The sequence below is a fragment of the Bos indicus genome, chromosome 4 (assembly GCF_029378745.1).
Source record: "Bos indicus isolate NIAB-ARS_2022 breed Sahiwal x Tharparkar chromosome 4, NIAB-ARS_B.indTharparkar_mat_pri_1.0, whole genome shotgun sequence".
NCBI classification, from domain to species: domain Eukaryota; kingdom Metazoa; phylum Chordata; class Mammalia; order Artiodactyla; family Bovidae; genus Bos; species Bos indicus.
Window position 1 is genome coordinate 54,298,439 of NC_091763.1, and position 14,594 is coordinate 54,313,032.

The 14,594-nt window shown below is 35.2% G+C and overlaps 1 protein-coding gene across 10 annotated transcripts in view; it reads right to left on the reverse strand.

The window, feature by feature from the left end:
- The window catches only part of FOXP2 (forkhead box P2), a 661,054-nt gene that overhangs the window by 181,470 nt on the left and 464,990 nt on the right, over positions 1-14,594 (reverse strand). For 9 of the 10 annotated variants that reach the window (XM_070787815.1, XM_070787814.1, XM_070787813.1 and 6 more), the window contains one exon: positions 14,270-14,359. In XM_070787815.1, coding sequence (XP_070643916.1) covers positions 14,270-14,359 — 90 coding nt within the window. Of the gene's footprint in view, positions 1-10,624; positions 10,683-14,269; positions 14,360-14,594 lie in introns of all 10 variants that reach the window. The other variant, XM_070787816.1, reaches the window with a different exon arrangement.

Sequence of the window (14,594 nt, forward strand, 5' to 3'; positions counted from 1 at the left end):
GGAGCCCAGGAGAAAGGAGGAACTTGACAGGGCTATCACTTGGCTCTGATCTATGGACTTCACGTATGTTGTGTTCAGTCACGTCTGACTGCGACATTTTGGACTGTAGCTGGGTCAGCTCCTCTGTCCATGGAATTTCCCAGGCAAGAATAGTGGAGTGGGTTGCCATGCCCTCCTCCAAGGGATCTTCCCAACCCAAAGACCAAACCTCTGTCTTCTGTATTGCAGGTGGATTCTTTACTGCTGAGCCATAGGGTAAGCCCAATATGGACTCGACACATTCATGCAAAATGTACTATTTACCAGATGCTGGAAATGTGAAGATGAATGAGATAGTCCTAACCTTCAAGGAACTTATAGTATATATGATTCAGTGTGATTCATGCAGGAAAAGATGTATATATATATGACATAGAGACAAAATAGATAGGAATTATTAATTCTACACTGTGTGTGTATGGCAGGTGAGAGTTTCAAAGAAGGCTTATAGAGTACCTGAGAAGATGATTTAAAAGCTTCAGAGAAGTTTTCAGGATGGAAAGACAGAAGGGCATACTGAGAAACAAGAAGGGTAAGGTCACCTGTATGGCAACATGAAGCAATTCTGGAGGAGCCCTAAGTAGTTTGACACTGCTGCTCATATAATTTGTAAAAAGTGGATGGTGGACAATGAGATCAGCATGCAAGACCACTGCACTGGAGAGCTATCTTCAAAGACAATGAACTTTAATTTTTTTTTTAAGCTTCCAATACCTAAAAGGAGGCCAGCATAGGAAATATATGCTGAGGACTTTAGAAAGAAGCTACTATTAAAAAAAATTCAAAGATAAGATCATAAGATTTTACATAAAATTTCTCACAATATTGTTGAAAATGCCCCTGGAAAGAATGAACAGAGACAGGTATCTCAAAAAACCCGCTCAAGGAACTTTTTAGTTAGCTCAGATATGAAGATACACACACACACACACACAAAACACAGGACTGACATTTAAAGACTGCTGCATATGTAAGGAAACTGAGATATCACTAGTTCAACTATTGCTTCATTGTGTAGGTTGGAAAACCGAGTCCCTCAGAGGAAAAACGACATAGTGCATTAATGAGAATTCAGATTAGCTACTTTTTATTACAGGGAACCGCTTCTGTGTTGCAGAAGAGTTGCAGGGTCCCTATTTACCACTCTGTAGACCAGCCGCACTAGAATCTCCTGGGAGAGTTTAAAATATTTTGATTTGCTAAGATCCCATCCCCTCAAATTTTAACTCAATGTTCTTGGTTGAACCCAAGATTCTCCATTTTTAGGTGATTTTCAACTAATTTCTTAGATTAAAAAAAAATATTATTAGCCTGAACTCTAAGACTATCTAGGTGAGTAACTATGGTTATTGATTAAAGAAAATAAAACTCTCCTAGAATAAAATAAAAACTTTAAATGATGCCCACATTTTTGAGAAACTAGAACTCTAATCATATTTTCATCACAAATGAATATGTTTTAAATGTCTGTTACATGCTTGGCTCTATGGGAAGGAGGTGGAATAGAGAGATTGATTTTCTCCTTTGTGTTACTTTATTTTTTACAGGGATATTTTATTGAAGAATTTACTCCAGTTTTCCTGAGACACCAAATTTTCCTCATGTCAGCACATCATAATATTCAATGTGTTCCTTGGTTTGTCACTTGAGAAGGTGCAGTAGCACTAGCTTGAGAAGATATCAAGGTGGCAGCTTTTACAGCAATGTTGTCTTAACACTAGAAGTGTAAGAATTTATATACTGTGCAAAGGAATTGTCTGTCTATCTTGTGTTACCAAAATGCTTAACTACTAGGCCCTACAAGTTAAAACCTGTCTATGAAGATAAAACGATAAAAGCTCACATGATCAAACAAATCCTTTCTTTTAAAGTAACCCCCAAATACTTTTAGCCAAGCTGGATATGATTCAAGACCTTCAACTCTGAACTGAATCTAAATAGAGTCACCCTAATTTGAGGGATAAAACACTAAATTCAGAATGCTTGGGCCAAACCATTAAATAATCAATGGTAATTAAAATAAAGCTACTTATTGTTGAACTTCTATGAGGTCTCTTCCCCCATGCCTTTCAAAACCATGCCAGATAACTTGTACTCTGAAGGAATACCCCAGGTTATCTACTGATGTCATTGGATATTTACAAGTAAGAAGGAGGAAAATATTAACAATATTGAGTGCCTCTCTCAAATAAAATACCATAAAATAAAATATGGTATTTATAAAACAATAAAATATTAAAATAAAATAAAAGTGCCTTCCTCAAATAAAATACCAGCAGAGAAAGTGGAGGGGACTTGTTGGTTCACCTTAGATTTTCCTAACTGATGCTAGATTGCAAGATCTTAAAATTCACAAATGTTGAGGATTGGTCTTATTATTTCCAATTACCCCAAAGTTCCATGACATTATACCTGTGGAATCTGTCAAGCCATAAAACTAAATCAAGCATGCTGGGAGCTGATCTAGTCTTTAGATTATTGATTCCTCACACACATAAACTTACTCCTCTACTTTAGGGATTCTTCCATTATAAATGTAGCTTTGTGGGTTTTCTACCTGTTGTCACTGATCTAGAAAAACCTGTGGTATGAAAAAAAAAGTTTCATTATAAAAAATTGATATTAATCAAAAAGTAAATTTTATTGAAAGTTGGAAAGTTAACTTTTGTTACACTCTGTACGTGATGACGGTAGCGTGACTCAGAATGACCGTCTTTGGAAGAAAGATTGCACAGACCTCCTGTATTTTTGAACTGGAAATTTCTTAAATTTGAGGGTTCACAAAGATCTAAGGTTGCATACTTTGTGAATGTCAAGGGTCTACTATAATTAGTTCTCATGAGTGGTTTCATTCTCATCTAATCAGAGAACATCATTTTCATCATTTTCATCTTAAAAACCTACTATACTATAGCAATTTATTAACACTTATTAAGTGCCTTTGAGAAAAGTAACTTAGTGACCAACCATAATTTAGCTTAAAAATATGATTAGGTTCTTTTAATGAACTTATATGCTTTTCATATTAAGGTAGAATGACTTGAATATTTTTAAAAGAGCAATTCATTACACTTTTGTTTGATCATTTCAAATGCTGTGCTTCCAAATTCACTGCTATTAAAATAATCATGATCAACACACCCTAAGATCTGTTTAGAAAATCTGGCCATTTAGTACAACCATTCCAAGTAATTCTAGTTTGAACTGAGCTATAGGGGCTCAGTCATAACAAAAAGGAAGAAAGGAAGAACAAATGCTTCTTATGTACTCATCACATGCTAGCTACAATTACAAATCCTAGCTCATGGGGTCGCAAAGAGTTGGACACGACTGAGCAACTCCACTTTCACTTTTCACTTTCAAGGAAATGGCAACCCATTCCTGTGTTCTTGCCTGGTTGACTTTGAAAGAGCCACCAATAAATGTCATCAGTAAGAGGAGATTTCTAGCACTACATGAAAGGTTTCAGGTTCTCCTAAGTATCTAGATATTCAAGAGTCAAGCTGCTCTCATACTAAAACTACAGTTTAAAATAGAAAAAAAGAAACTATTTTTGAGGCAAGATGAGAACTAAAATATTACATACTGGATTTGCAGAAGTCACACACTTTTACTATTTTGTTAGTAAAATGATATGCTAGAATATCTTTTAGCCATTTAAATGCCTAATAATTTCAGGCATTTATAGTTATTCTTTTCTCAATATGGAAACGAAAGCAACAGAAATTAAGTAAAATGTGCAAGATTCCATGAGGAGTGGAAAGAATGGAATGATAAAGTAAGAAAAACTATAGTGGAAAAGGTGAAGGTAGCAGAGAAATGTTAAGAAAACCAAGTAGAAATGGAGAATGCAGGATTAAAGGTATAAATAGAATCCATAGAGAAAACACAATGAATCTTAAATGTAAGTGAATTTCAAAATAATTTCACATTTTGTCTTTAATTATGTACTGACATTGTTCTTCACTTTGTCATTTAATTTAGCTTGTACAACACCTCCAAACATCTTAAGGTAAAATTCACAGCCTAAGTCTTAAATCTTCTGGAGAGCTCCCTTAACAATATTAATGCTCTACTTATTTCTTCCTCTTACTTTAGTTAAGGTAGAGAAGTCAAGGGAATATATACTTAACATCCTAAAGGATTACAGAAAGAGTCGAGTGCTTGGGTAGCTAAGAAAAGAGAAAATGTGACCTCCTAGAAAGCTGTTTTCTCTCAAATTTAATTTATAGGAACTCTGTATTATATACACAGTATACACTTACTTATATGATCAGAGACACAGCAATCAGAGAAGGAAAAGTATATTTATTATCTATTTTCTATTTAACACATATTAAAGTAAGGTTTTTTTTCCCCAATCATTAGAAATAACATTAGTATTTCAGATCTTGAGTTTGGCAAATAATAAAAAAAAAGGGATAGAAATGATCAATGTTGCAGTTCAGCACTACATGTACGAAAATGCTCATGGTCATTGTTTGATGTGGTTGACAAGACAAGCTCCATGTTTTAGAAACTCCCTTCCCTTGACCTTATTCAATAGAGGACAAGATAACTTGATTCATTTTTCCCCTCTTTACATTCTTTTGCTTTTTTCTCTTGCTTTAAAAACTGTGGATGTTAGAGAGCTTCTCTTTATAGATGACTTTTTTTCCCCAGAAATCTCTCCCACTTCCAGGGATTCATTTATCACTTCTGGATTATTTCACAAATATTTATCTAACTGACTTCTGTGCCAAACTCTTTATAATTTTCTAAAAGTTTGCTATTTCAATTTACTTTCATGCCATCACCTCAAATTCTAAAACTCAATTCATGATATGCCAGCCTCAATAACTTTTTAAAGATTACCTTATTCCAGATCATTTACAACTAAAGCACCCTCCAGATGGACCACTGTTGACGAATCTCCACCAGACACTGCTTTCACTATGTCACTGCTATGCTGTCGCTTCAGTCGTGTCCGACTCTTTGCAACCCCATGGACTGTAGCCTGCCAGGCTTCTCTTTCCATGGGATTCTCCAGGCAAGAATACTGGAGTGGGTTGCCATGCCCTCCCCCATCACTATATCACATCCCTATCAGAAACCTTTAACAACATCTACTGCCTAAACCATAAAGTACAGACTCATTAGCTTGACATTTTGGGCTCTATAAAACTGGCAGTGTATGTTTTTTAGCCCTTCAATCTCTTAATGTTTCCTTTAATGTGACACCTCTATGCTGATCAAAACAAACTACTGAATACTTACTCTTGCCTAACTGATCTCACAATTTCCCATCTCTACATCTTTGACGACATCTTTTGAAAATTTCTCCATCAAAAATCACCCTTTAATTTCTTTACCGAATTCTCTTTCTTTAAGCCCAACATAGATGCTTATGTTGTTTAGCCGCTAAGTCCGCCTCTTTGAGACCCTATGGACAGCAGCATGCCAGGTTCCTCCATCCTTCACTATCTCCCAGAGTTTGCTCAAATTCATGTCCATTGAGACAGTGATGCTAACATCTCATTTTTGCCACCCTCTTTCTTTTTGCCTTCCCTAGTGGGAATGACTTCCCTGGTAGCTCAGACAGTAGCCTACAACATGGGGGACCTGGGTTTGATCCCTGGGTTGGGAAGATCCCCTGGAGAAGGAAATGGCAACCCACTCCAGTATTCTTGCCTGGAAAATCCCATGGATGGAGGAGCCTGGTAGGCTACAGTTCACAGGGTCACAAAGAGTTGGACATGACTGAGAGACTTCACTTCACTTTCTTTTTGCCTTCAGTCTTTCCCAGAATCAGAGTTTTTTCCAGTGAGTTAGCTCTTTGCATCAGGTGGCCAAAGTACCGGAGCATCAGCTTCAGCATCAGTCCTTCCAATGAATACTCAGGGTTGATTTCCTTTAGCATTGACTGGACATAGATGCTACCTCTCTACAAACCCTTCATAGATCACTTGAGCCTGAATTCAATAATTTTCTTTTTAAAATGCTTATAGCCTCAACATCACTAATCAATAGGGAAATGAAAATCAAAACCATAATAAGATATCATCTTACACTTGTCAGAATAACTATCATCAAAAAGACAAGAAATAGTAAGTGTTCACAAGGATGTGGAGAAAAGGCAATCCTCATACATGATTAGTGGGAATGTAAATCAGCACAGCCACTGTGGACAACAGTATGGAGGTTCCTCAAAAAATTAAAAGTAGAACTACCATACAATTCAGCAATTCCTGGGTATTTATCCAAAAAATTGAAAACGTGAATTCAAAAGGATATATGCACCCCGATATTTATAGCAACATTACTTATAATAGCCAAAATGTGGAAACAACCCAAGTGGCCATTGACAGATGAATGGACATACATATATATGTGTGTGTGTTTCACCTGGAGGGTATTATGCTTAGTGAAATAAGTCAGACAAAGACAAGTAGAGTATATTTTCACTTATATATGGAATCTAAAAAAACAAAATAAATAAACAAATATAACAAAATAGAAACAGACTCACAGATACAAAGAACAAATTAGTGGTTAACAAAAGGGAGAGGGGTGGAATGAGGTGGAAAATAGGTGAAGGGATTAAGAGGTACAAATTACCAGTTATAAAACAAGTAGATTATAAGTAATGCACTGAACAGGGGATATTGTCAACACTTTAAAAGAACTTTATATGGTGTGTAATCTATAAAAATCAAATTACTATGTTGCACATCAGAGTCTAACATATTGTAAGTCAACTATACTCAATAAAATAAGATAAAACAAAATACTTATAGCACTTTCTGCCTTTCTGGTTACCACAGCACATCCACTGTGGCTTGATATTTGTGTGCAAGTCTTACTGTCTTCTCAGCCAAATTATAAGTCCCTAAGAAGGGGACGACAGAGGATGAGATGGCTGGATGGCATCACTGACTCGATGGACATGAGTCTCAGTGAACTCCGGGAGTTGGTGATGGACAGGGAGGCCTGGTGTGCTGCGATTCATGGGGTCGAAAAGAGTCGGACACGACTGAGTGACTGATCTGATCTGATCTGATTTGAGGATATTACACATTATAAATACTCAGTTTTCACTGAATGAATTAAGGTTTTCCCACTTCCAACCTCCTCCTACTCTCAATTCAGCCCAATCTCTCCTCATTCATTTTCCCAGCAGGTATTTGTGGAGCTCTACTATTCAGCAGGCACCGGAGATGAGCAGTGCCGGCATGATCCCTGCCGGCATGGAGCTCACAGTCTAGCAGGGAAGACAAACATTAAAGTGTAAGTTTGTGTGTGGCAAGTGTGATATATACATGCTGTGGGGGCCCACAGGAAGCAGACACACTCTAGTCAGTACATAAAAACTCACTGTTGGCTTTCTTATAAATTAGACACACTTCATATCATAGTGAATAGTGACTTGTGACAATTACGACCAAGTAAAAGATAACATATAATGCTTATCATAACCTTGGATTAAATATAAATTTCCTGGTGACGGTTGTAATAGAAATCATTTACTAATTCAATATAAGTGCAAGGATATATGCTGGTTACTTTATACAGTATTTTTTTTAGTCTTTACAACAATCTCGCAAGGTAGGTATCCTTATTCCTACCTAAGAATAAGATAAGGAAATAGGTTTCAAGAGATTCAGTTATTCTACCCAGAGTCTTACAAATGGACAGTAAAGAGGCTTCAGACTCCAAAACGGATGTTTCTTGTTCTCCGTGCCATGAGTAGATTGTTCTGTTTTCCACACAAGTGCATTTAGCAATGATGGACTGGATATCTCAGACGCTCCTCCACAGGGTGTTAGCCTTGTGCATCTGGCCACATGTGGCAACATCATAATATTTTAAGAAATATTTCATTCTATAACATTTCTAAAAGACTATTTCACTCCTCCTTTTAAAAAATGTTCTTTAGTAGAATGGGAAATCATAAAGATGATGCTGTGAAAGTGCTGCACTCAATATGCCATCAAATTTGTAAACTCAGCAGTGGCCACAGGACTGGAAAAGGTCACTTTTCATTCCAATCCCAAAGAAAGGCGATGCCAAAGAATGCTCAAACTACCACACAATTGCACTCATTTCACATGCCAGTAAAGTATAATACTCAAAATTCTCCAAGCCAGGCTTTACCAGTACATGAACTGTGAACTTGCAGATGTTCAAGCTGGATCTAGAAAAGGCAGAGGAACCAGAGATCAAATTGCCAACATCTGCTGGATCATTGAAAAAGCAAGAGAGTTCCAGAAAACATCTATTTTTGCTTTATTGACTATGCCAAAGCCTTTGACTGTGTGGACTACAAGAAACTCTGTAAAATTTTTAGAGAGATGGGAATACCAGACCATCTGACCTGCCTCTTGAGAAATCTGAATGCAGGTGAGGAAGCAACAGTTAGAACTGGATATGGAACAACAGACTGGTTCCAAATAGGGAAAGGAGTACGTCAAGGCTGTACATTGTCACCCTGTTCATTCAACTTATATGCAGAGTACGTCATGAGAAACAGTGGGCTGGATGAAGCACAAGCTGGAATCAAGATTGCCAGGAGAAATATCAATAACCTCAGATATGCAGTGGAGAGGCAATGGCAACTCATTCCAGTACTCTTGCCTGGAAAATTCCAAGGACGGAGGAGCCTGGTAGGCTGCAGTCCTACCATATCAATAACCTCAGATAGGCAGATGACACCACCCTTATGGCAGAAAGTGAAGAAGAACTAAAGAGCCTCTTGATGAAAGTGAAAGAGGAGAGTGAAAAAGTTGGCTTAAAACTCAACATTCAGAAAACTAAGATCATGGCATCCAGTCCCATTATTTTATGATAAATAGATGGGGAAACAGTGGAAACAGTGGCTGACTTTATTTTCTTGGGCTCCAAAATCACTGCAGATGGTGATTGCAGCCATGAAATTAAAAGACGCTTACTCCTTGGAAGGAAAGTTATGACCAACCTAGACAGCATATTAAAAAGCAGAGACATCCCTTTGCCAACAAAGGTCTGTCTAGTCAAAGCTATGGTTTTTTCCAGTAGTCATGTATGGATGTGAGGGTTGGACTGTAAAGAGCGCTAAGTGCTGAAGAATTGAAGTTTTTGAACTGTGGTGTTGTAGAAGACTCTTGAGAGTCCCTTGGACTGCAAGGAGATCCAATCAGTCCATCCTAAAGGAAATCAGTCCTGAGTGTTCATTGGAAGGACTGATGCTGAAGCTGAAACTCCAATACTTTGGCCACCTGATGTGAAGAACTGACTCATTGGAAAGGACCCTGATGCTGGGAAAGATTGAAGGCAGGAGGAGTAGGGGACGGCAGAGGATGAGATGGTTGGATGGCATCACCAACTCAATAGAGATGAGTTTGAATAAACTCTGGGAGTTAGCGATGGACAGGGTGGCCTGGCGTGCTACAATCCATGGGGTCACAAAGAGTCGGATACAACTGAGCAACTGAACTGCTGACTGAGAATGGGAAAATGAGGACCACACAGGCATAGTCTGTCCTTGATAGTAGTTTTTAAACGAAACTCTTTTTTAAGGTTATGATATAAAATATATAACTGTTTATTTTTAATATACATAAAACATAGACAGCAAAAAACACCTTTTAAAAGTTCTTTTTAAATATTTGCATCACAGTAAATTGTCCATCTCAAACCCATATTGCAGATTTCTTGCTTATATTTCTTTCAGTATTTGGAATAAAATATGTTTTATCTTCTAATTCCTAGAACAAGAAGTCAGAAACTAATGTTGGAAGGAAGTATTCAATTTCATTCTTTAGCAGTGCATGGATGGACTGTGATAATTTTCTAAAACATATTTATCAGTGTTCAATTCTATAACTCACAGAGTTAATATTTTATTCCAGGATAAATATTTCACCCCAGGAAAAATATTTCATTATTTACATATTATACTTTATTTTTTATTTTTTCCCTGGAATATGAAATTTTAGAAATGCACTGCAGAATTTCAAGTAAATACATGGTAAAATAACTCCTTATGGAGCTTAGATTTTTTTCCTAAAGGAACATATAAAATTATTTCAAGGCATTAAATAAAGTTTCCTTAGATGTTAAATGACACTTGTACCATGATTTTCATACATATGATATTTGATACTTTGATTCCAAAGCATTATTTTTGGCTATGGTATATTAATAAAGTGCTTTGTAACTGAAAACAAACAAACAAACATAATTCTTACACATAAGCCAATATCCAAAAAGATACAACTAACCCTGAAAAATTAGATGCCTATCACTCACTCCAAAAAAAGTGAAATACATTTTAACCACAGAATATTATATTTTGTCCATCAGGTAGCCCAATGTCTTTGTTTTCAAGATGTTCAATGACCTCCTCAAACTTATATAACTCACTTGTGCCAGAGTCAGAATAAGACCTCTAGGTTAATTCACTTTGGCCTTTTACTATTCCATTCTCAAACTATTTAACACAGAATTATAAAAAATTTTAAATGACCTATTGGGAAAGAGAACCTTATATAAGATACCTACAATGAAGGAAGTGATTACAATGCTATATACTAATATTCATCTAAGATAGCAAAGCAATGGCATTTACCTTAAATTTACGTCTCTGCTCTGCACAGCTGTTGAAGAACCACAAGTCTGTCTCATGGCTGTAAATGTAACAAGAACAATAATGCGACCAATTTTCATACCTAAACTAAATTAAGTAGATTTGTCATAGGCTAGAAAATTGATAATGTATTTCACAAAAACTTTTTAAGTTACAGATTATGGAAGTGTGCATGTGTGTTTATGCAGATGTGTTTGTGTGTGTGTGTGTGTGTGTGTGCACACAGACATGTGTGTGTATTTACTGTTTTTAATAATCCGGAAATTAGTTTTATGAAATTGAAAGTATTACATATTATCCTGCGGCTAACTTTCCTCATTATGGCACACCATGAGTACATCAGGTCTAAAAGTGTAAGGAGTAGATATAGACAAATAAAACAAATGAGAGGCTGTCTTCAGCTGTTATTAGATTATGTTTTTCTGGGATACAGAATAAGAACATAAAGAAGAAACATCTGGTAATTCTTAGGTTAATATCAGCTCCCATTTGCATCACAATCTTTATATATTATTCATCAATATGTCATTTACCAATGTACCTACTGATCGGACCTATTCAATTGGTGTTTCATGTAATGAATGCAAACATGTTTCAAACACATATATCCAGATATCTATACATGAAAGTGAAATTGCTACTATGATCAGTACTCAAGCTTGTCAGATATGATTTTCTCTTTCCATTTTGCATTAGATATGCTAATATCTATGCCATGCGTAGCACAAAAACCTGAAAAAGTGTAAATGAAAAAGGAATAGTAGATAAATACAAGTCTACTAGAAATACACTCTCTGCCATGTCACACTTCAAATCTGGCTACCACTTTTAAACATTTAAAAGAAATTCAGTTGAATATAACAAAGCAACCAAATATTGTTCTTGTGACTTGAGCCATTAAAACAGATTCTTTAAAAAAAAAAAATCTGTCCTTTCTTTCAAATGTTATAAAATCATTCTCCATCAAAACTATGTTTTAAAATAAAAACCACATATCTCTTTTGGTCTTCTAAAAATATGTTATACCTGATAAAGTACAAGCCACCACCATCTATTATTAACACCAAATAGTTTGCCTTGAAGTACAGATTTTGAAACATTTTAAATTATCTTTTTTTGTTTTTTAATCCTAAAAGATAATCTACACTAACTCTCTTATGAAAGGTTGGTTAAACTCTTAGGTAAGTAGAAAAAGAAGTAGGCTGTGAGAGAATCATTGAATTTTTAAAGTATTACTTTCATATTAAATGGTTAAAAATTTTAACAGAAACATTTTACCCTTTTCTTTAACATAAGTGGAAAATAGTGCAACTCACATTAAACAGTATTTGTAGATGCAAAGATAAGCATTACCTTACATCTCCTTTTGACAAATGTGTAAGCTAGTATAAAATGCTATCAGATTTTTATTAGATTTTTAATACAATCCCAGCATGTTTCCAGTTGCTAAGCTTATCAAGTACTATGAAATACTAGAATTGTAGACTCATATTAATTGCAGGGCATATTTTGGTGAAAAAATACATCTTCACTCATTATTTATAAATTTTTATTCATAAAAACCAACTAAATCTTCAGTCTTATGACATTTTGGCATGAGATCCCACTAAAATTACAAAGCAGTAATAAAATGCTACAGTTTTATAATATGTACAATGGATATGTATTCTAAATAATAAGAATCACAAGACATTAAATATAAGTGACACAATGAAAGTTTGTGGAGATGATTAGCAACTGAAATTGTTAAAAGGTATTTATAATACTGTTAATCACCCTTTGGTAATGATAAAATTGAAGAGCTCTGCTCAAAATTTTATTTAAACATTTGGTACATGACCAACCTTTTCGTATTTGACTCATTAATATTGCCACATTATATGTGTGTATGTACTTTCCAAGAAAAAAAAAGTATATTTTAGTTAAAGTAGCACATTTTGCCTTCCAATACAACAAGAAAAAAAGAAAGCAGAAAAACTAAAGCCCAGCCATTCTTTCCAAAGATACCGTGGTAACCAACAATAAAGAAACTTCTCCTGGACTTAGCTTTGGAGAGTAACAACTTAGTATTTTGTCTGTTTTGTCAGGAGCTATGATAAAAATAGAATTAGGACAATATGTGGTGTTTTTCAGATATCTGAAACAATAATCTTTTCTACCTTTGGTTTTTCTGCCAGTATCTAAATTTCCTTTGCTATACCAACAAGAAAGCAAAAATCTCAGTCTGAAGCCATAGTGAGGATAAGCATTTCATTTGCTATCTTCTGTGACTTCTATGCAAATTTCTCTGTTATGTAAATGTATGGAGAGGCTCTCATGGAATCAGATAACTTGATGGAAATACTTCAAAAACCGTAATTACTTGGGGAAGCATATGATAGTGAGGAAAGTTTGTCACTACAGAATTACCAGTTAAAAGAATGTGAAATCCATTTTACAAGAGAAAAAAGTTAAAATGAATCTTAAACTTAAGCTGACTTAGTATAACTTTGATTTGCAATCATGGCAGACATCAGTACATCATATCCACCTATCCCCAAGACCCCCTTCTTCCCACCCACACCCCCAAAATGGGTTTGTTCCCAAAAATATATACTCATCTCACATTTGCCTAGGGACTATGCATTTAATTCAATTTTTAGGTAATAAGTAGCTTTTGGATTATGTAGATCAATAGCCAATAATTCTGTCACACAAACTAAGCTTCAGTAGGGTACCATATGAATTAGTTACTAGCACCTGAAAGTATACCTGGAAAATGAAAACAGACAGCTAGGCCATAAATTTTCTTTCAAGATTATTTTCTTAAGATAAAGCAGTAAGAATGATGTTGACTTTTAAAAAAACAACAACTTATAGACATGTATATAACACATGATCCAAAAAAAGCATTGCTTATCTTTCAACAGAACTGATAAACATTTTGAATAATGTTTTATGCAATTCCAGAGTCTACCTTCCAAATATTTCAAAAATATACTCTAAAAATGTTTCTTCCGCCTAATGTCCTATACATTTTGGTTAAGGCCATCTAAAACAATGGTTATATTATGTGGCAAAAAGTTACTTTAAAAGACATACATACTATCAGTTTCATAGGACAAACATAGTGAATAAGGACAACAAACTCCAGAATGTGTTTTTATAACTGTAGCAACAGCAATAACTCCTTGGCAAACTCAAACAGTCTTTCTGGCAACTTTGGAGGTTTTCTGCATTTGTCACTTGAATACAACCACAGAAGGGTTGTCTTCAGACCGCTTTGCTTCCTTCCCTACCATTGTACTACGACTTTGTTTTTAAGGAAGAAATTTCACATGTAACCTGTCTGTGAATAAAATTTCATTAGAAAGTTTTATACAAAACTCTTAAGGCCTATGTATCCTAAATCTTATCTCTACATCATTTGTCCAGTAAGTGAACCTGTGAACTTCTGAAATTTAAGCTAGTAGAATATTATTCTTTCTATTTCAAGAAGATTAGATGAGTTCTCTTTTTGAATTAAAATTACTTACATATGCAAATGTAATACTTTTCTGTATGTCTACAACTGGGTCTGCATATCTGTTATCATTACAGACATCTTTTAAAGCAAGACCTCAAGGACAGGAGTGCTGCTTTACTAACCTGCAGTGGTCTCTGTTTATCACTGCTCTTGGGAGATTTCAATCCACTTGTCTGCTGCTGTAAGAGAAGTTGTCTTGCTGCTTGGAGAGCCTAGAAGTGAAAAGTGAGTAATATCTAAATATTTTTTGAAAGGTAAATTATCAGTTATTCTTTGGTTAATAGTAATCAACTTCAATGTATGGCAATCCCACCCCCTTATCCTCCCTTTCTAGAGAATTATTAAATATTATTTTTCTTCTAATGTGAAAAAAATCACATAACACACATTACACAACTTTATTTAAAATAATAGAGATGAATGTAATCCTGCAAAAAATAAAGTTAT